Source organism: Cataglyphis hispanica, chromosome 20 (genome assembly GCF_021464435.1).
Source record: "Cataglyphis hispanica isolate Lineage 1 chromosome 20, ULB_Chis1_1.0, whole genome shotgun sequence".
In the NCBI taxonomy this organism is placed as follows: domain Eukaryota; kingdom Metazoa; phylum Arthropoda; class Insecta; order Hymenoptera; family Formicidae; genus Cataglyphis; species Cataglyphis hispanica.
This window is the reverse complement of record NC_065973.1, coordinates 4,278,078-4,297,500: the sequence shown is the minus strand read 5'-3', so window position 1 is coordinate 4,297,500 and position 19,423 is coordinate 4,278,078. Positions and strand designations below refer to the sequence as shown.

Sequence of the window (19,423 nt, the reverse complement as noted above, 5' to 3'; positions counted from 1 at the left end):
CGGCTTGGGCAATGGCTTATGGAGAATCCGATGTTTGACGTGGATCCAAAATGGGCGGAACTCGTGAAGGAACGCGGCAATCTTCCGCACGATTTGCAAAAGAGACTACCGGGTAACGAACGCGGTGGTGTGAACAAAGGCAAGAGTCCGGGCAGACCGCCCATGATGCCCAGTCCTACGAGCCAGCAGTCGGCGAATTCCGCCAATCTAGTGGCCACGTCGATGGCGTCGGGTCTCAATTTTCCACTCGGCAATCTCAACAATTCCTTACTATCGGGTCTGTCGCTCGGTAACTTTGATCCGAAGAACAATCCGCTACTGATGCCGTTCGGCGGTCTAACGAATCTGGGCGCGCTCAGTGGTCTTGGTAATCTCGGCAATTTGGGCAGCATGGGCCTAACGAATTCGCTGTTCGCTAATCTCGCTGGATTGAGTCTACCATCGTTGGCGGGCATGGAGGCGGCACTAAACGCGCAGGTGGCTACTAGCAGCGCAGCGGCAGTAGATGCCGTGAACAATCCTGTCGTGAGTTCGGCTGGCGGTAGCAAGAGCGGCGGCGCGAGTTCATCATCTGGCTTGAACAGCAGTGGCGGAGGAGGTGGTAGCAGTAGCAGCAAGTCGCGCAGCAACAAACTCGATCAACCAACGACGACCGGCAAGTCATCGGCCGCCGCTGGTGGTCCATCGTCTTTGTCCGCAGCTTCCTCTGCGACGAGCCTCCCGACCCCTTCGCCGTTCCCGTTTTTCCTATCGAATCCTAGCCTTCTCTATACACCGCTAGGTCTAGGAGGCTTAAATCCGTTTTCCATGCAACCCGGAGGCGTGTCGTCGGCCTATGAGAGTCTCGCCCAATGCGGTCTGCTGAATCCACCGACATCCAGCGCTTCTTCCGTGGTACGGAAACCTGCATCTTCGAGTGGTGGCTCTTCGAGACAGCGTGAAGCTGTACCGGAATCATCTACGTCATCATCATCATCGTCGTCATCGACGGCAGCAAAACGAAAGGAGGCCGAGAAGAAGGCGTCTAGATATCCTCCAGTGGATCCAGCCGTGACTCTTCAACAGTATACGGATATGGCGGCGTTACACAGCGGCGAGGATAGGCGTGGCCGCGCTGTCGAGCAACAACAACAGCAGCATGAAAAGAGAGAAACGGCGACGACAGAACAAGTCGATGTAATGGCAGCGGATTTATCTGAGAAGAAGACTGAGCGGAGGAGTAAGGAACAAGAGATGAAAGAGGCCCTGGAACACTTAAGCAGGACCAGTGCCGAACTGATCACTCGAACGGTCGACGATGCACCCAAGCTCGAAAAACCGCCGAGGAATCGTAGCAATAATACAGACGGCAACAATCAAAATTCCGACCATCAACGATCGACGCTATCGGCACCACCGCCGCTCGAGGTCACCCTAGAACCTGTTGCTAAGAAGATGCGTACTGAAACAGACACGAACTCAAAATCGTCTTCGTCGAATAACGATGTGCCGACGATAGAAATTGAACCGGCGACGAGACAAACGTTACCGACAACACCGACAAAAGCGGCACAGCCGCCGCCTTCGCAAGATGAGAGCAACACTTCGCCTGCGGAAACAAATACCGCGATCAAGAAGGAAGCAAACGAGACGCCAACGACGCTGATGACGTCGATGACGCCGACGTCGGCCGCGACTACCATGTCGCCATTGACGGGACAGAAAAGCGACACCAGTAATAAGCCTACTGCGTCGGAAGCGGAAGAGGATAGTAAAGGAGGACCCAAGGCAAAGAAAGCACGTAGCGGCAAACGATTGAGCGTGGAACCCCCACCGGAGCGAAAAAATCTTCGTTCGAGCGCCGGCAGACAGGCACGAGCGGCTGCAGAACGACAGGCGCGAATGGAAGGAGAGATGCAACAGCAGCTCTCTGAGCAGCAACAGCAAGATAGTCATGTGGCCGGCGAATGAGGATCGTAAGGGATCGTCGCGTATTAACTAAAACAATGAGTGGGGATCACCTAGAAAGTCTCATGGCGATCTGACAAAAAGAAATTGTGGATATGCAGTCACTGCCCCACGTTTTTTTTTTCTATTTCTATTCCACTGATTCGACACTATTCGCACAACGAAGATCTATATATGTATATAGATAATTCTCTTGTTCGACGATGATTGGCGCTCGTGAAAATGTTGTTTTAAAACGGATTAAGCACAAGTGCATCGAAAGGAGGCTACAAACATTGATAGAATCTGCCGTAGCTTTCAATTCAATTCTCCAATGATGTATGTATGTATGTGCGTATGTGTGAATGTGAATACATGGAACTCCTGTGCCCTGATGGAGATGGATTTTGCAAAGGTGAAGATGAACTGCGTATTATTGACAGCAGTGTCACAGTGCAGATTTGCGAAAAGTTGTGAGAGAGAAGGATCTTTCAAATAAGAAGGCTGCGATAGTATTTTATGATTCGATACTTTGTGTAGTAATTAATTTTTAATTGCGTAATAATAAACGATATGATAAAGGTATAGTTTTGTTAAATTTATTATCTTACACTATATCTTATTGGTTTTGATCAGGGACTGTTTTATATATGAAATATATTATAAAATTGTGTACTCGCTATTGCGCATAAAGCAATTTAAAAGCAAGAAACACAAGATGAAATATAATCGTAATGTAGAAAAAAAAATAATTACAGTAATAACTTAATAAAAAGATAAGAATGTAAATATTATACACATTATGCCTAGAGATAGTAAACAATGTACTTGGAAAAAAAAATGTATATAACGCAGTGTACTTTTAATTACATTAGGTGAAATAATAAACAGCTTCTTTTGTTGTTTGCAAATACTAAGGATTAAAATCATTACTTGTTATCTCTGTTACTAAGCTGGTAACAAAAATTATATGATGTAAATATTGATTTTTTTTTCATACGTAAAAAATAATATTGTGACGTTCTTTTAAAGTTATAATCTTCTTGAAGTTCTTTTAGACAAAATCTAATTATATATACAGAATATATATGAATAATTATTAATTATTAATATATATTAATATATAATTATAAAAAAATATATATTGAGTGATTTATCTCATAAAACAGCGTAAATGAAACGTTTACATCATATAAATAATGATTTATATTGAATTTGAATTAGTCGAGTTTCATTGAATACATATAAGGATTTTTCTTTTACGCATCTATAGGTTGTGGCACAATACGCAGGTACGTTTTGCCAGAAGGCAACATTACAGTTTTAATATCATTATAAGAAGCTTTGGCTTCACTATCCGACACACTCGGATCGATCATTACGTCGTCTCCTTTCTGAAATAATGAAAAAATTTAATTACTATTTATTGACAAGTCTTCATAATAATATGTCTCATTAATGCATAATAAAAAAAAAAAAAATGATATCTTTGATAAAAAATAGAACAAGATAAAATTTTTTTCTTAAAACTTACCTTCCAATCTACAGGAGTTGCTACTTTGTACTTTTCTGTAAGTTGAAGAGATTCGATTACCCTTATTATTTCACTGTAAGAAATCAAGATGTAAAATTTTAAGTTTTACAAAAAAAATTTTTATTTGTCGTATATAAAATAAAGCATGATAGTTCTTACTCGAAATTTCGTCCAGTAGTGGCTGGATATAAAATTGATAATCGCATCTTCTTAGCTGGATCAATTATAAATACAGCCCGCGCTGACATGGGTAATCCAGTCTGATTATCCATTTCTGCAGGATCCAACATTCCCAATAATGTAGAAAGCTTTCTGGTTTGATCTTCTATTATTGGATATGGAAATTCCTCATCTGTTATCTCACCATAGCTTTTGATATCCTAAAGATATAATGTTCTATTCTTAATTCTCCAGAAATAATATTGTGACGTTGTGGAATTATTAATATATTCCATTGTTTTGTATAAATTTAATATTAAATATTATTAAAAAAATTGTGCACAATATTTAAAAATTCTAAAATGATAGTTATTCAAAAAAACTATGCAAACCTTTATCCATTTTCGATGTGAGTCGACAGAATTGCAGGATAATGCGATTACTTTTACTCCTAATCTCTTAAATTCAGGCATTAGTTTTGCAACCCGTGCCAATTCAGTTGTGCAGACTGGTGTGAAATCATTGGGATGAGAGAATAAGATGCCCCATCTATTATCGAGCAGAGAAAAATGTTACATATACATAAAATACATTCTATTACAAAACGTATTAGTGTAATTTATCAGTTGCATAATTTGTATAACAATTTATTGCAAATAAAAATGTAAAATAAAAATTCTATATATACAATTTCTATAAAAAGATTATATATATATATATATATATATATATATATATATATATATGTAAATATAAAAAATATATTCAAACTTAATTTATGGATTGCATATGAACATGTTACAAATTATTGCAACAAAATATAATTATAAATAATAGATACAAATTAAGGTTTTTATCTGTTTATCATTATGTATATATACATATATGTGTATGTGATACATATATACATACATATATATATATATATATATATATATATATATATATATATATATATATATACAGAGGTAGAAATTTAGGTTATAATATTGAAAAATATTTACGAATCGCCCAGCCATTCGTGAAATTTAATCGTTCCCATCTGCGTCTCCGCCGTAAAGTCCGGAAATATTTCGCATAATAAGACCATAGCTCGTCCTTGGAAATATATTTTTTTATAACTATAAAAAATATACAAATAAAATGTTCCACGAATGTCCACGACGAGAGAGGAAAGTACCACAGCGCAGAAGAGAGAAGAGGATGAAAACAAGCCAGTATTATTGGAGTGTGTAAAACACCGGCAAATGGCGACCAATAATATTGAAGAATCGAATTGCCATGCACTTACGCTTTGTGTATAGATTTTTCAAATGAACCTTTCGTATAGATTCACATATTATTATAATGAAATATATTGTGGTAGGTGTAGATAATTAATATTTGTCTCGCATAGATTGACATATACAATAGTCTTTAAACAACTGATATATAATGTTGAATTGAACATAGAAAATGTATCTCGTAAGAGATCTATAATAAATATTACACGTGCATTCGTGTATGAATAAATAAATAGTGTACAAATTAAAAAAAATAGTGTACAAATAAATATAGTAAGTCAACTTTTAAGATTAAGTATGAGTATCCTTCTTACCAGCGAAGAAGGCTGGATTATATCACACTTGCAATATCTCAACGAGATATATAAGAGAGTCTTAAACGATAGTGGATTTTGCGCTTTGATCTTTAATAAAATGATATTCGAGATTAATTCTCAGTATTTGAGGCCAAATCAAATTGCGCAAACTGTTCAGGATGATGCTGTATCGCATAGTAAGAAAAAGAGGAAGCGTTCACAATTATTGCCAGAAAGAGACTTGGAAGAAGTAGGTTTAAAAAAAAAACAATATTTAATTTCTATATGGATTTCTTATAAAACTAGAACTAAAAACTCTTATGGTGCGAGAATTACATTTTCGGTTTATAATATCTCTAGTGATTCTTATAACAGGTCGATAATGTTAGACAAAAATTCAATGCAATGATATCTACCGCAAAAATCAGAGGACTCTTTAACAAGAATGTGTCTTTGGATAACAACAAAGCTGCACGCTTAGCATCACAAAAATTTTATCATGATACCTATTGTCTCAAAGATGAGAATCTTTATGGATCCAATGATACGAATAATGCTGTCATATCTGAGATTCACAATAAGAAATATGTATTTCCAAAGAAATGTACATTTTATTGCTATGACGTAAAAGATATGGAAAAAAAGATGGAACTGAACAATCAGTATGACTTTATATTATTGGATCCACCTTGGTGGAACAAGTCAATCAGAAGAAAAAAAATAAAATGCGCTGAAGCTAGGTGATTATATACATACATATATTAGATCACATATAATTTAATAGAAAAACAAATTTTAGTGTATTTAAAAAGAATGCAACTTATGTTTTGTATTATAAATTTATTTGTTTAATCTTAAATGAAAAGAAATAATAATTTTTGCATATATAATTTTTAATTATTTAAAATGAGAAATGTTTGCATACCATCGCTCTTTTGTAGTTACAAAATGATGTACAATGAAGAATTAATTAAGATACCAATAAGAAAATTATTACATTCAAATGGTATTGTGGCTATCTGGTGCACTAATTCATCTAATCATTTAAATAGTATCTTTAATGAAATATTTCCGTCCTGGGGTATTACTCATAGAGCTAAATGGTATTGGATCAAAGTAAGTAATGATTCTTTTGATGTAATTTTTACCTAATACAATGTGATAAATATTCTCTACAACAAGCATTAGATAACACAATTTGCCATTTTAGGTAACACAAGCAGGCAATACAATATGTAATTTTAATTCAGCGCCTGGAAAACAACCTTTTGAATTACTGATATTAGGATCTGCTTTAGAGGAAGACAAAATGAATATCCCTGATAGTAAGCTAATGATCAGTATACCTAGTGCAGTGCATTCTCATAAACCACCTCTAACAGGTATAAATATAATATAAAAATTTAAAAATATAACATCTTTAGCAACAATTACAATAAAAAACCTATATGTTTAGAAATCATAAAGGAATATCTTCCAAATGAGCCAAAATGTTTAGAAATTTTTGCAAGATATCTATTGCCTGGATGGACGAGTTGGGGTCTGGAAATTCTAAAGTTTCAACATTTATCACTTTATGAAATTCTGGATGAAAGTAAAAAAGCTGAAAGTAATGCTGACAATGAAAAAAGCGAGAACTAGAGTAAAAATTAATTGTAAAGTATAAGGAAAAACTATTATAAATATTATAAATATGTAAATTATAAGATAAAACTTGTATGGATCCTTTATTATAAATTATTTGCACAAGTTCTTTGATACAGTTCATTGTTACGAATGTTCAATAATATCATTCTTTATTGAAGTTCGATAACCATGTGGATTCATCACTTGCCACCTCCAAAAGTCTTGACCTATATTTATCATCTTTTATTAGTCATGTTTTGAGATTACTGAGCTAAAATTTTATGTTACTTACACATTTGCTCAACGTTATATTTCGCTGTCCATCCCAGTTCTTTTTTCGCCAAATCTGTATTAGCATACATGGACATAATATCGCCCTCTCTTCTTTCTTTTATCACGTAAGGTACAGTAGTGCCGGTGACCTTCTCAAACGTTTTTATCAATTCTAATACAGTTACGCCATTGCCGGTACCCAAGTTATAAATCTTAAGCCTAAGATGTTGTTTATGCAAGGCATTTAACGCGGCCACATGACCTGCTGCCAGATCCATAACATGAATGTAATCACGAACACCTGTCAGGAAAGAGTATAAAGCGAGGTAATTATATTATACACAGATTATATATTAAATTGTTTGCTTATATTTTCATATTAGAATCAAAGATTATTTACTACCTGTACCATCATTTGTATCATAATCGCCTCCGAATATAATTAGTTCCGGCTTATGTCTCAAAGCGACTTGAGCGATATATGGCATCAAATTCGTGAACGGTTTTGTCGGATCTTCCCCGATCAGTCCGCTACAGTGAGCGCCCACCGGGTTGAAATACCTCAAGGATATAATGTTCCAATTCTTGTGTCGAAGAAAAAAATCATCAATAAAAATTAGAAGAATTATGCATAAAGTGGAATGTACTTGGTGATGTACAATTTCTCGTGAACAAATAAAACTAAAGGAGATTTTGAAATATATTATAATAATTTTATGTAAATAAACTTAGATAAAGTTTTACCTATAATTGATCGTATAAATATGAAAAAGAAAAAATTTCAGATTTTTTATGTACAAACCTTTTCAGCTCTAGATATATCTTTCAACATCTCTTCGATAAAGTATTTTGTTCGGCCATAAACATTAGTGATATTACCGGTTTCGTGTTCCTCTGTGATCGGTAATTCTGTAGGCTCGCCGTAAACTGTGCAAGAGCTGCTGAATACAAGCTGAAAACAGCCAGCCGCTTTCATCACCTGTAAATAAGAAGATGTGTGTCTAATTTATTTGAAAAGATGATCCAAAACGTGTGTAATATATTCTTTTTTACCTCGAGCAAATTAATAGCGCCTATTATATTATTCCGATAGTAATGAAGAGGAACTTGCATAGACTCGCCGACGGCTTTGATAGCAGCAAAATGTATTACACAGTCTATTTTGTGCTGAAAATGGCAAATTATTTTTTTTTACATACATATGATCTAAAAAAAAGATCGCTCTTTTATCTTATTCAAAAACTGTACGCGATTATAATATGTAACAATAAAAAGATGGAAAAGAAAACATATACATATATATAATATTAATGAATGCTATACCTTGTTAAAGATTGTCTCGAGTTTCTCTCTATCGAGCAGGTCGCAGTTATAAAATGTGACCTTCTTCCCTGTTATTTGCTCGGCTCTTTTAAGCGCCGCAGATTCGCCATCGGTTTCCGTCACGCTATTTGCGAAATTGTCTATTGCCACCACGTTGTATCCGCACTCCAAGAGTTCGACGATGCAATGACTTCCAATATAACCGGCGCCTCCGGTTACGAAAATGGTCCTCCAATCTCCGGTCATTTCTTTTCTTCTGATTAGATGAGAGAATTGAATTTTTAATTTCTTCTTAAATATATTTTTTCGTAAATACGTTTTATATAAACATAATGAATATTTGTGACATAATTAAATTATTAAATAAATCTCTTATAAATGAACTCTTTAAATAGATAAACGGTTCCTATATAGACCAGACTTTTATCCCCATAGAAATGCACACTTGCAAGTCAAAGAATACAGGTGCTTGGGGCATTCACCTTCGTTCAAGTGAGCAAAGAGAGTTCAAGGTCGCCGAAATACGTGGTAAATCATTGTATAGCGGTATATATTGATGGTGTCTCGACGGTAAAAAGGAAAAAATGCCTCTAAAATATAGGCCAAATGTATAAAAAAGAATATCTGCAGCTACATAAAAAATAAGAATTTTATTTTTTAAATTGAAAATTTAAATATTTAAATTTTTTAAATGTCTCGCGGATTTATACAAGACAATATATATAAACCGGGCAATACAAGATATATATAATCGCGAGTGTATACAAACTTTCGTATATTTTCGAATACAATCATAGATAATATGTTTAATTAATTAAACTTGTAATCAAATTCTTATAGTGAAAACGGTAGTCAAAGTTATACGATCGTTATAGACGTCATTTAGCCTTGAACATTATATAATCCATGACATTAAAAAAATTTAAATATTTAAATTTCCATTTTTATAAATCAAATCCTAATTTTGTGTAAATGCAGATATTTTTTTTTATTTAATGTAGATTTTTTTTATTTACTATTATTATTTTAAGATATTCACAGAAAATATCTTTGATTGTAAAGAAGTCAAATGATGAAATACAACTAGCAATTTAATTTGCTCATATCTGATTAATAATCGTTTCATTTGGAATGCGATTTGAAAATGAAAGTCTCTTTCTATAAACCTTGACTTTTAAATTGAAGAATTAATCAGCATCCTTGAAAGTGATTTTCATTCCGATTATAAAAGATAGTTTTGCTCTCGAAGAGTCTTCTTGTTTCTCAGAAAAAACTGACGCATCATTCCGGGAGCATCTCGATGAATTTTTATATTTATGATTTATACCTGTTTTTGCATGTTACAGGACCAAAAAAATTCATTATAGAGAATATTGAATAATAAAATGAAGAGATCGTACCTTGATGCAGAACTTAAGATTAAACAATTCAATAGAACGCAATCCCAATCCGAAGGACTCTAGAGGCACTTTGCGCGATGACTGAGAGACTCTGTCTTGAATAGCAACTATGGAAGGAACAGAGGATCTTAGTTGCGTATCATGGGACGCACGAGACATCCCCTCCTCCACGATACCATACCGGCACGCACACCATACGCCCTTCCTTCCAGCCTCGCGCTTCATTCCAATCGTTCGTTTTACGATTCTCATCTAAAAAGTTCCTCCTCCTTTCACATCGCGCGTCGCTCTTACTACTACGGTTGAGATCATAAGAAGCGATCTACCGTATTCATTACTTGCGACACTATTATTGAATTAGTAAAAGCACGGCTCATCTCGTTGGCGTCATCTTAATTGCAATAGCTTTAGCAAGAACTTATTTCCTCTAATAAAATAATCGCATAGAAATGAAAGAAAAATAACTCTGGACTCTGACATCCTTTATTCGCGCGTTTCTCGACAAATTGCGATGCATATGTCTCGATTTTTGATTTCGATAGACTGCATAGTACGACAAAATTACGAAAGATATTCCATAGTGAATGAAATTCCGGACAAAAATTAGTCGCACGTTTCGTGGTTTCATTATCTTATATATTTACTGCGTCGATAATACTTGTATCAATTTATGTAACAATTCCTTTTGTTCTGTGTCAAAGTAAGAATACAATTCATTCTCCAGTTCCAATATTGCTTGATGATCATGAGATTGGCATGCTAATACCAGGGATTGCAACAACAATAATTCATCCTCACTCATATTGAGATCTGGGCAAAACAAACAAATAATTTCAATAAATTTAATAAAATTTTAAATGTATTATATATATAAAAACAAATTAAATTAAAATTAAAAAAATAAATATTCTTATAAAATTTGAAATAGCCAAATTCACGTGATCCATACTATTATTCACGTTTTCTTCGGCCCATGCATATTTTTCGAGAACTTGTGCGAGAGAGGGTGTTAATCTCTGCGGCGATGGCTGAAGAATGAGTAATAGAAGTACTCGTGTCACCTCGCATCTATAAATCATTAATTTTATTGTATATTTTTGATTGTTAAATATATGCTTCTACAAAATATTATATATATATATATATAATACCTATGTAGAATACCATTGTAATTTCCTCTGGCACCAGCTACAACACAAGCTTCTGCAAATTCTACGAATTCGTTAAGAATCTGTAGTGCGACTACATAATCTCCTATAAAGATAAAATTATATATGAAATACTAATATATACACACACACACACACACACACACACACACACACACACACACACACACACACACACACACACACACACACACACACACACACACCCACACCCACAATTCTGTCACATAAGAAAATGACAGAAAAAATATAAATTATTCTAAAAAAATATGAAAAGAATTGAATGATCGATATCAACCTTGGTTTATATGAAAAGACACTAAAGTATTAATAGCTTTTGATGTGGGAAATATATCAATCGCTTTTCGCAGGTATTGAATGCCAGCAGAACTTGGACCCAATGCTAATGCCAATTCTACTGATAGACCTGCAGAAATTGTATTAAATCCTGGTTGACTGCCGCATCTTGCCATAGAATGGCCGAAACAACTCACAACTGCCTGGAATATAGGAAAGATATTTTTAGTTTTTTTCCTTTATTTTCTTTGTATGGTAAATTTATATTCATATAAAAACCTGAATGTTTTCATGGCCTATAGAGAGACATCCTATATCATTGTCTTTTTTCTCAGCTATGAGAAATTGTCTTCCCGCTTTTATCAGAAGATTTATTTCAGAAGAGGCATTTTCTAATGTGCCTTGACATCTGGCAGCTGCCAACCAACACAAACCTGCATATTGCCACAATTCTTTCTGTTCGCATTCACTGGCTAAGGCACCTAAAAACAAAAATTTTCATTTCATGCATGTTGTTTTTCTGATATTATGATTATGATTAATGAAAAATTTATGTGTGAATGTATATTATAATAAATACTCACTAAATTGATTACATGCCTCTGAGACGTTTGGCTTTCTCAAAAATCGTCTAAAAGGTTAATAAATATTATAAATAGAAGAAAAAATTATTGCCATATATAAAAGCTTCTAATTATACAAATATTTTGAAGAACTGACTTTTTCAATTTATTCGAAATATTGTGAAACTTTGTTAAAAAGTCCATATGTTCTCCTATTCCTTGATCTTGATTAACGTGAGCCATATTTGAATTCGTAATCTAAAGATTAAATTAATAATGATGATATTTGACATTTATATTCCATAACAATTCGGCACGTGTGCATTTTTCTGTCAGAAAAATTTTTTTAATTGTATCGATATCACATAAGCACATATAGTACATAAGGAATCTGAGAGAAGTCACGCCGCCGGTTTTCATAACATACTTTATCTAGTTGATACAGTAGCGTCAACTAGATCCATTTTAAAGACGACAAAACTACATGGCCAGATTCACTTTTTGGTGCCATGGTAAATAGCCGGTAAAATAGCCGGTTGATTCTTATCCGTGCTAGATCCATAATTGTCCGTCAAAATTGTGGAAAAATATTATAGATTTATTAATATTTTATTAGCTGCGCGTGATTTTTTATCATTTTTTTAATATATATTACGGGTAGCAAAATAATAAATATTAATATTGAAGTATTTTTATGAAATAATTAAAGTAAATTTTCTTTAAAATTAATTTTCTTAATAACTTTTTTCCTATTTTTAAATTTAATGTGTAAAAAATATTTACAATAAATATCGCTTTTTTTCTTATTTTTAGAATAAAAGTATCAAATATTTTAAGCATAACAAATTATGCTTTTTACTTTATTTATATAACTGTTTGTATTATTAATTAATTAATTATTAATTATATTATTTATTAATTAAATTCTTAATTTATAAATTCAGTTGCATGTATTATTATATATATAATGTGCATTGATGCATAATAATGTTAAAATTTTACAAAAATGAATTCAATGACTTTGACCTTGATATATATTGTTAAGATCACTACTCTAAAAGTGTCCATCAAAAGATTTTAATCGTCACTCATTGTTTTTTTATTAAAAAATGATTACCAAAAGAATTTTCACAAATTATATGTAAGACGCTATGTATGTTTTGTAACATGTACTTTTAGCAGATTTATTTATTTATGTGTAGAAAAATCTTGGACAACTATGTAAAACTATAAACTAGTGAAATCTCCCTATTAATGTGTGTAATAATTTGTTAGTCATTATAATAAGAGTTATAATTATTTAACTAATTATAACTAATTATTACTACTAAAGTGGATGAAACATAAAAAATTTTTTTTCAAAAATTATTTATTTAATTAATACACGCAAAAATTAACAAAATTATTTTTCTACATAGCATCTACTAATTTTCACACATTTTTGCATTGGCAATTTTTTTATTCTTGTTTCAAGAAAAGTAACAAGACGAGTATGAAGTTAATTGCGCACAAAGTTTTCCACTTCATCAACGTTGGAATATTTTTCTCTCGTTAAGGCTTTTTCAAGAAGCTCGAAACAAATTTATTATATGTAAGAATGGATATTAAGAATGCATTTCCTTTTGCAGCTTTAGTGATTCAAAAGCCTCTGAAAGATTTTAACTCTTAAGCCTTCTGACCTGCATTCAAAACTTAAGGCATCCATCACGCAGATTTTTGTAATTGAAATTGTAATTTATTATCAATGATTGTTTGCACGCGATCAGTTAGTCATTCGGTCATCCTCAATAAAATCGCGAATTTGGTGAATATTCTCAGGCATAATGCTTGTCGTTAACTGACGCACATAAATCAAATTTGCAATTTTTTCTCAATCTTTACAACTTATGCTATTTGTATACTTGATAATTTGCTAATGTATTCTTACTAAACTGTATGCGTAATTTGTGCAAAATTTCAGCTGATGTTCATGCATTAATAAATTCAATAATTATGCTTGGCGCAATCAAGATACTTTCTGTTTATTCATCATACTTATTTAAATAAACGATTTATTAAACAAACGGTTATAAACACAAATGCGCAGCTTATAGAATAGATCTAGATATGATGATAATAGATATGATGATAATGTAAATGTCATTATCATCGTATCTATTTTGATCTATTGAATATTCTAAATATGTATATCCGATAAACTTTGATATCATCATGCAACATTTAAACTCAATAAATAATTTATTTTATATTGTATTTTCTGTTTACAAAAATTAAGATTCAAGATTCTTAAAATCAATATTTATGCTACACACATACATAATTGCTAAAATAAGGGATCAAATTTGATGTGAATGGGTATACCTTGAGATATACATTATAGTAAAAGAGAAAAGTTTTATTAAATATAAGTTAATCAAAGATTAAAATATAGTCTAAAGTCAAACTTCAAATAACATTGTTTATTACCAAGCCAAAAATTTTAAGGTGTAACTGGTTTTAAAATGTCTTTTCTCGTCACGCGTTTATATTTGCGCTAATTGATAGATGTTTTAAAACTTACTTTTTCTTTAATTATTGTAAAAATCGCAAAGTAGTAAATAATTTTCTTGACTTGATCATATTCGCTCTATCTGCATACAATGATACGGTTACTGCGCGCCTGCATAGATTAGTTTAAATATATATATATACGCAAGTATAAAATTTGCAAAAAGTGAGTGCTGTTAGTCCTTTGCGTTACTGCTTTCTGCAATGAGAGGCCAAAAAGCATTTTCAGTTTCAACCCGTATTTCGATCGTAAAGCGATACGCTAGAGAAACAAGGATAGCATACGATTATCGCTCCTTGTCTAATGTTATCTCATTCCAACAATCGCATCCGTGTGCTCTGCTCAATACGTCGGTCATGTGCTTTCATGCGCTACATACATACGCAATGAAAGAGAGACGGAGACGGCGCAATCATCTCTCTTTGTCTAGCGATCAGTGTACTATCACTATCGACAATATCGAAAAGTGGATGTAGCACAGACATGAACCAAAATTGAAAAGTGGACGTAGCACGGAAGTGAACCAACTGGCTGTTTTATCCTGCCTGAAAATAAATGTGGCCTTTTAGTTCCAAGCGGCCGTAAAATGGATGTAGAGGCGCTGCTGTACGGGACCGAGAGCTATCGTACGAAAAACGCCGGGGTGGCCGCTCTCAGGCTTCTCTCTGGTATTATCAGCATTTGGCAGCGCATCTCGGAACACACCTATCATCGTTGCATGCGCACTAGCAGTCGATCGGTAAACATTCCGGATAATGCACGTTGCGTGATTTGACATATTCGACAAATTTCGGAGAAATTCCGTATGTGGAACGTCAATTGTGATTAAGATCAAACTCCCAGTGGAAGATAAGATTTCATTTTTTTTTTTAAATCCTTTTCATCATGGACACGGACAGACCTCTGCACGAGGATTGGAAGAAACGGGTATGCAGAATCTCGTTTGTCAAATGCAATATAATTGGAAGCACTAGAAATGTTCCGCGATTGTGCATTAATTATTATGTTACGCATCTGCATAAATAAATTAGATGAGTTTTGACATATGCAACTGAATGGATTTTAATCCTGCTTTTTAGTATTTAATTAGTATTATATTATTTAAAATACTTAACATTAATTATGTACAATGTTGTTAATATTGTTAATGTGCATTAACTCTATTGATATACAATGTCATCTCGTTTAAAGCGCATAACGATATTACATTTATATCTATAATTATACAAAGAAAATTTTTAATATATAATTAATTTTAATATATTTTAATTTTTTTATAATTTTCTTATACATTTCTAAATTTTCATATCTTCATAATTTTTTTTTTATTTTTATGTAATTTTAGGCCTTTGTGGGACCACTACCGGATAGTTTCTTAAGAATAGAAGAACGCAATGCGCAGTTGCAGCAAGAAGCAGCAGATCAGCAAGCTGCTCTAGCTCTCCAACAGCAGATGCAGAATATGCCAGTAACTCATGATCCACGAGTGGGCAGGCTTAATATAACAATTTCTCAGGTAATCTTATTTTTCTCGTATGCATGAGATCTATCATTAATTGACCTATATATATATAAATATTGCAACTATTAGTACTTTTTCATGATAAAAAGCTGTTTTTCCTAGGCCAAATTAGTAAAAAATTATGGAATGACAAGAATGGATCCATATGTAAGGTTACGAGTAGGACATGATGTGTATGAGACACCTACAGACTCAAATGGTGGAAAAAATCCACATTGGAACAAAGTGATTCAGTGGTAAAAATGCATATACATATTGTGTTTTCACATGTTTGAAAATACATATATCTGCTCTAAGCATTTTAATATTTATTTCATTATAGCTCCCTTCCTCCTGGAGTTACTCAGATATACATAGAAATTTATGATGAGTGTTCCTTTGTGATGGATGAATTGATTGCATGGGGTCACATAGAAATTCCACCTCAAGTCATTCAGAAGGGAGAGACACACGAAGATTGGTATATGCTTAGTGGAAAGCAGGGAGAGAATCAGGAAGGCATGATCAATTTAGTTTTTAGTTACATGGTACAAACAATGAATATTATATACCTTGTTATGTTAATTATGTTTATATTATTGCTTCTGTATGTTTAAAATAACAATTTGCTTTGAATCAAATTTAGAATTTAACTATCATTGTACTGTGCATGCCTATGATATTAATCCTTAAAAATCATAAGATCACTTGATCATTTGATTCTATTTTAACAATATATTCTGAAGAGCTTAATCAACAACAACAAAATTGTATACTTTATTTTTTTAACTTTTGTTGTACAATCATTTTTTTTTTAGATGTCAAAATATATGTTTTTGTAAATTTTTTTTTAAATACTTTGAGACAGTTAAAAATAAGATAAGATTGTGATTCATATATGACTAGGAATAGAGAAAAAAAAGTGTGATTTACAAGGGTTAATATTTAATATCATTAAGAAGTTTTTTTTTTCTTAGAAATTTACTCAAATATTTTCTTCGTTTTTCTCGATAAATGCATTTCTATTGCAGAATAAACTGTATCCATACTCTTCGATAATGATGGTGCCTTCTGCAACAATGTTCGGTATGCCGAATTATGCTCCAGTAACTGTTTATACAAAACCTCCGGCTATTGCTGCACCAACAGTTGTACCAAGTTCTTTGCCAAATGCTGAGGTCGAATTAAAACAGGTATTTATAATGTATATTTCACGATATAATTTTTTATCTTTTATTATGTGTACACATAATTTTAACCATACTTTGCAGATTGCAGAAATGTTTCCAAATGTTGACAAAGAAGTTATCAAATCAGTATATGACGCTAATTATGGCAAAAAAGACGTTACAATTAATTCATTGCTTCAAATGTGCGAATAAGTCTCAATTTTTTTATGAGGTATGCCATATGTAATTTTATTATATATCTTTTATTAATAACTATTCTTTTGGAATATAATATACGAAAATCTAATTTGTAGTACTTCCATACGTAATAATTAAAACGAGAATATATTGTTTTAGTATAAAGTGATATTCTTTTGAAGGAGCATGTTTTTATTTTTAACATAACATTCTTATTATATTTTAATTAACTTTTGTTATACATGTGTTATTGTTACTTCAGAGTTTATATTATTATCTTCCTTATTTCTCTACACATACAAGTATTTATTTTTTGATTTTGCCAGAGTATACGATATATATATATGATCTATTCACCTCTGTATATAATTTAAATACACTTAGATGTATTCTATAAAATTGTAAAAAGATATAACTTAACTGATAATTGAATATAAATTGTAATAAATGTTATATATATATAATTTGTACAATTTTATCCATATCAGACATAAAACAATCCGAAAGTGACAGGGAATATTAAAAATTTTATATATAAATAAATTTTATATATAGTAAAATAGCTATAAAAGTAATTAATATTGAATATGTATTTCTTATTGTCGAGTTACAAGGTATGCGGCCGGCTTCGGATTTACAAGCACATGCTTCAATAGCATATCCTTCAGTCTAAAAATATAATATATTATATCTCTTTGTACTTCATTATTGAATAATATTAATTTATATAATCACATAATTATAAAGAAATGTTTATTATGTATATTTTATATATGTATACGCACACACATATATGATACATACATATGTAACATAACAGCCTGATGTAATTGTTATTGCCTGATCTTCTATAACTCTTCCACAAAAATAACTAGCATTTATAACTGCAATTAATATTGATATATATATACAGATCATACATCTGGATTTTATAATTTCCTATTTTTTGAATAAAATATATTTACCTTCTCTATTATATACATATGTATACTTTATGCAAACACAAGATTTCATTGGGGTAAGATAGTCTTCTGCAAATTCGATAGACTGATTTTTTATTTTGTTCCACAGGTCAGTTGTATCTAGTATTGTATCATCTGAAAGAAATATACAGAGAATAGTAATTAATAACCAAAAAAATATATGTTGGAAGCCCAAATTACACTTGCTATATAATTACACTCACTTAATATATGTATAGGTTCTATACAAGGAATATTAGGATAATCTTTATTGTACATTGTGCAATTTCTCTCGCTCCTTAACCATGTAAAATGGAAGCATTGTTCATCAGAGCTTGTCACTATATGAAAGAAAATTCTGATTAAAAAGAAAGAGAAACTATAGAAAATTATAAATCTATAAAACATTCAATGAGATAAACTGAATGTGAATTAAAGACCAAACCAGAAATATCAAATAATTTTATATCATTGCTCTATATATAACTTATTTTTTTATATCGCATTTTCTCTAATTCATATATATGGGTGGATTGAAAAGTAACTTGGTTCAAAATAACAAATAATGATTTTAAATTCAATTGTATTTTATATATTTATGTATTTTATTTTATTTATTTATTTTATTTTATCTCACATAGCAAATATACGAACCAAGTCTCTTATTACCTTTGTAGTATCATATCAAAGTAACATTTTTATAGTATATAATAATCCGAAATATAGATTAAAAATTCGAAACTATCAAATAAGAAATTGCTCTCGTTATTAGAGTCTTGAATGAAAATATCGCTAATATATATCGACGACCTGAAAACGCTATGCGGCGTTATTTGATATTTATTAAAATGTGCGCAATATTTATAAGATATTACCGAGACATAAGACCGAACTCTTTGTGAAGGAAAATAAATATATTTACCTAAAAACACGTTGCAGATACAAATTGTTAAAAGTATAATCAAATAAGTCTTTTTCATTCTCGTGAACTAATTCATACAACGATATTACACAAATACTGTTCATTGCTATGAAAGATTGAGAGCTTATCTGATAAATATGATCACGATCGTATAATGACAGCATATGTCAGATATCAGACTGCTATCATTATCAGCAAAATTACAATACGATAATATAAAGGATATATAATTCGTCTGATATCCAGAAAACAATGGTAAATTAATATAACAATA

General features: G+C 31.9%; 7 protein-coding genes across 17 annotated transcripts in view; 3 read left to right on the top strand and 4 right to left on the bottom strand.

The window, feature by feature from the left end:
* The window catches only part of LOC126857117 (chromodomain-helicase-DNA-binding protein 7), a 24,823-nt gene extending 22,312 nt beyond the window's left edge, over positions 1-2,511 (top strand). For all 5 annotated transcript variants that reach the window (XM_050606256.1, XM_050606255.1, XM_050606253.1 and 2 more), the window contains one exon: positions 1-2,511. This exon is cut by the window's left edge and continues 30 nt beyond it. In XM_050606256.1, the coding sequence (XP_050462213.1) occupies positions 1-1,950 (1,950 nt within the window). In that variant the 3' untranslated portion in view covers positions 1,951-2,511.
* A 262-nt stretch (positions 2,512-2,773) lies between these two features.
* LOC126857159 (peroxiredoxin-6) lies at positions 2,774-4,791 on the bottom strand. Its single transcript, XM_050606351.1, has 5 exons — positions 4,624-4,791; positions 4,012-4,168; positions 3,620-3,840; positions 3,461-3,533; positions 2,774-3,320 (listed from the first exon to the last, which is right to left on the bottom strand). The coding sequence occupies exons 1-5, from the start codon at positions 4,707-4,709 to the stop codon at positions 3,186-3,188; spliced, it is 672 nt and encodes a 223-aa protein (XP_050462308.1). The 5' UTR covers positions 4,710-4,791; the 3' UTR covers positions 2,774-3,185.
* Positions 4,792-4,876: 85 nt separating this feature from the next.
* LOC126857146 (N(6)-adenine-specific methyltransferase METTL4) lies at positions 4,877-6,947 on the top strand. 2 transcript variants are annotated; one of them, XM_050606322.1, is made up of 6 exons: positions 4,877-4,981; positions 5,193-5,448; positions 5,574-5,938; positions 6,140-6,314; positions 6,409-6,580; positions 6,655-6,947. In XM_050606322.1, the coding sequence occupies exons 2-6, from the start codon at positions 5,200-5,202 to the stop codon at positions 6,837-6,839; spliced, it is 1,146 nt and encodes a 381-aa protein (XP_050462279.1). In that variant the 5' UTR covers positions 4,877-4,981; positions 5,193-5,199; the 3' UTR covers positions 6,840-6,947. The 2 variants fall into 2 exon arrangements, with proteins under 2 accessions (XP_050462279.1, XP_050462278.1); XM_050606321.1 differs by lacking the exon at positions 4,877-4,981 and having other exon boundaries at positions 5,184-5,448.
* On the bottom strand, positions 6,899-9,925 carry LOC126857149 (UDP-glucose 4-epimerase-like). 3 transcript variants are annotated; one of them, XM_050606326.1, is made up of 7 exons: positions 9,821-9,925; positions 8,421-8,676; positions 8,151-8,264; positions 7,900-8,076; positions 7,501-7,681; positions 7,117-7,398; positions 6,899-7,051 (listed from the first exon to the last, which is right to left on the bottom strand). In XM_050606326.1, exons 2-7 carry the CDS (start codon positions 8,664-8,666, stop codon positions 6,969-6,971), a joined length of 1,083 nt encoding a protein of 360 aa, XP_050462283.1. In that variant the 5' UTR covers positions 8,667-8,676; positions 9,821-9,925; the 3' UTR covers positions 6,899-6,968. The 3 variants fall into 3 exon arrangements, with proteins under 3 accessions (XP_050462283.1, XP_050462285.1, XP_050462284.1); XM_050606328.1 differs by having other exon boundaries at positions 7,507-7,681; XM_050606327.1 differs by lacking the exon at positions 9,821-9,925 and adding an exon at positions 9,587-9,805.
* Positions 9,926-10,110: 185 nt separating this feature from the next.
* LOC126857154 (40-kDa huntingtin-associated protein-like) lies at positions 10,111-12,228 on the bottom strand. Of its 2 annotated transcripts, XM_050606335.1 has the most exons (8): positions 12,007-12,228; positions 11,871-11,917; positions 11,566-11,768; positions 11,288-11,489; positions 10,972-11,074; positions 10,770-10,888; positions 10,531-10,630; positions 10,111-10,247 (listed from the first exon to the last, which is right to left on the bottom strand). In XM_050606335.1, the coding sequence occupies exons 1-8, from the start codon at positions 12,090-12,092 to the stop codon at positions 10,208-10,210; spliced, it is 900 nt and encodes a 299-aa protein (XP_050462292.1). In that variant the 5' UTR covers positions 12,093-12,228; the 3' UTR covers positions 10,111-10,207. The 2 variants fall into 2 exon arrangements, with proteins under 2 accessions (XP_050462292.1, XP_050462291.1); XM_050606334.1 differs by lacking the exon at positions 10,111-10,247 and having other exon boundaries at positions 10,282-10,630.
* Positions 12,229-15,099: 2,871 nt separating this feature from the next.
* Positions 15,100-18,473, top strand: LOC126857094 (toll-interacting protein-like). 3 transcript variants are annotated; one of them, XM_050606213.1, is made up of 7 exons: positions 15,100-15,324; positions 15,743-15,913; positions 16,022-16,155; positions 16,242-16,446; positions 16,930-17,091; positions 17,170-17,299; positions 18,337-18,473. In XM_050606213.1, exons 1-6 carry the CDS (start codon positions 15,283-15,285, stop codon positions 17,278-17,280), a joined length of 825 nt encoding a protein of 274 aa, XP_050462170.1. In that variant the 5' UTR covers positions 15,100-15,282; the 3' UTR covers positions 17,281-17,299; positions 18,337-18,473. The 3 variants fall into 3 exon arrangements, with proteins under 3 accessions (XP_050462170.1, XP_050462171.1, XP_050462169.1); XM_050606214.1 differs by lacking the exon at positions 18,337-18,473 and adding an exon at positions 17,873-18,084; XM_050606212.1 differs by lacking the exon at positions 18,337-18,473 and having other exon boundaries at positions 17,170-17,729.
* LOC126857095 (uncharacterized) lies at positions 17,682-19,299 on the bottom strand. The gene is given in 6 exon segments (XM_050606215.1): positions 17,682-17,816; positions 17,818-17,934; positions 18,070-18,149; positions 18,231-18,362; positions 18,452-18,568; positions 19,150-19,299. Coding segments are annotated over 6 exon segments (639 nt in total). The 5' UTR covers positions 19,208-19,299.
* Between the last annotated feature and the right edge of the window lie 124 nt (positions 19,300-19,423).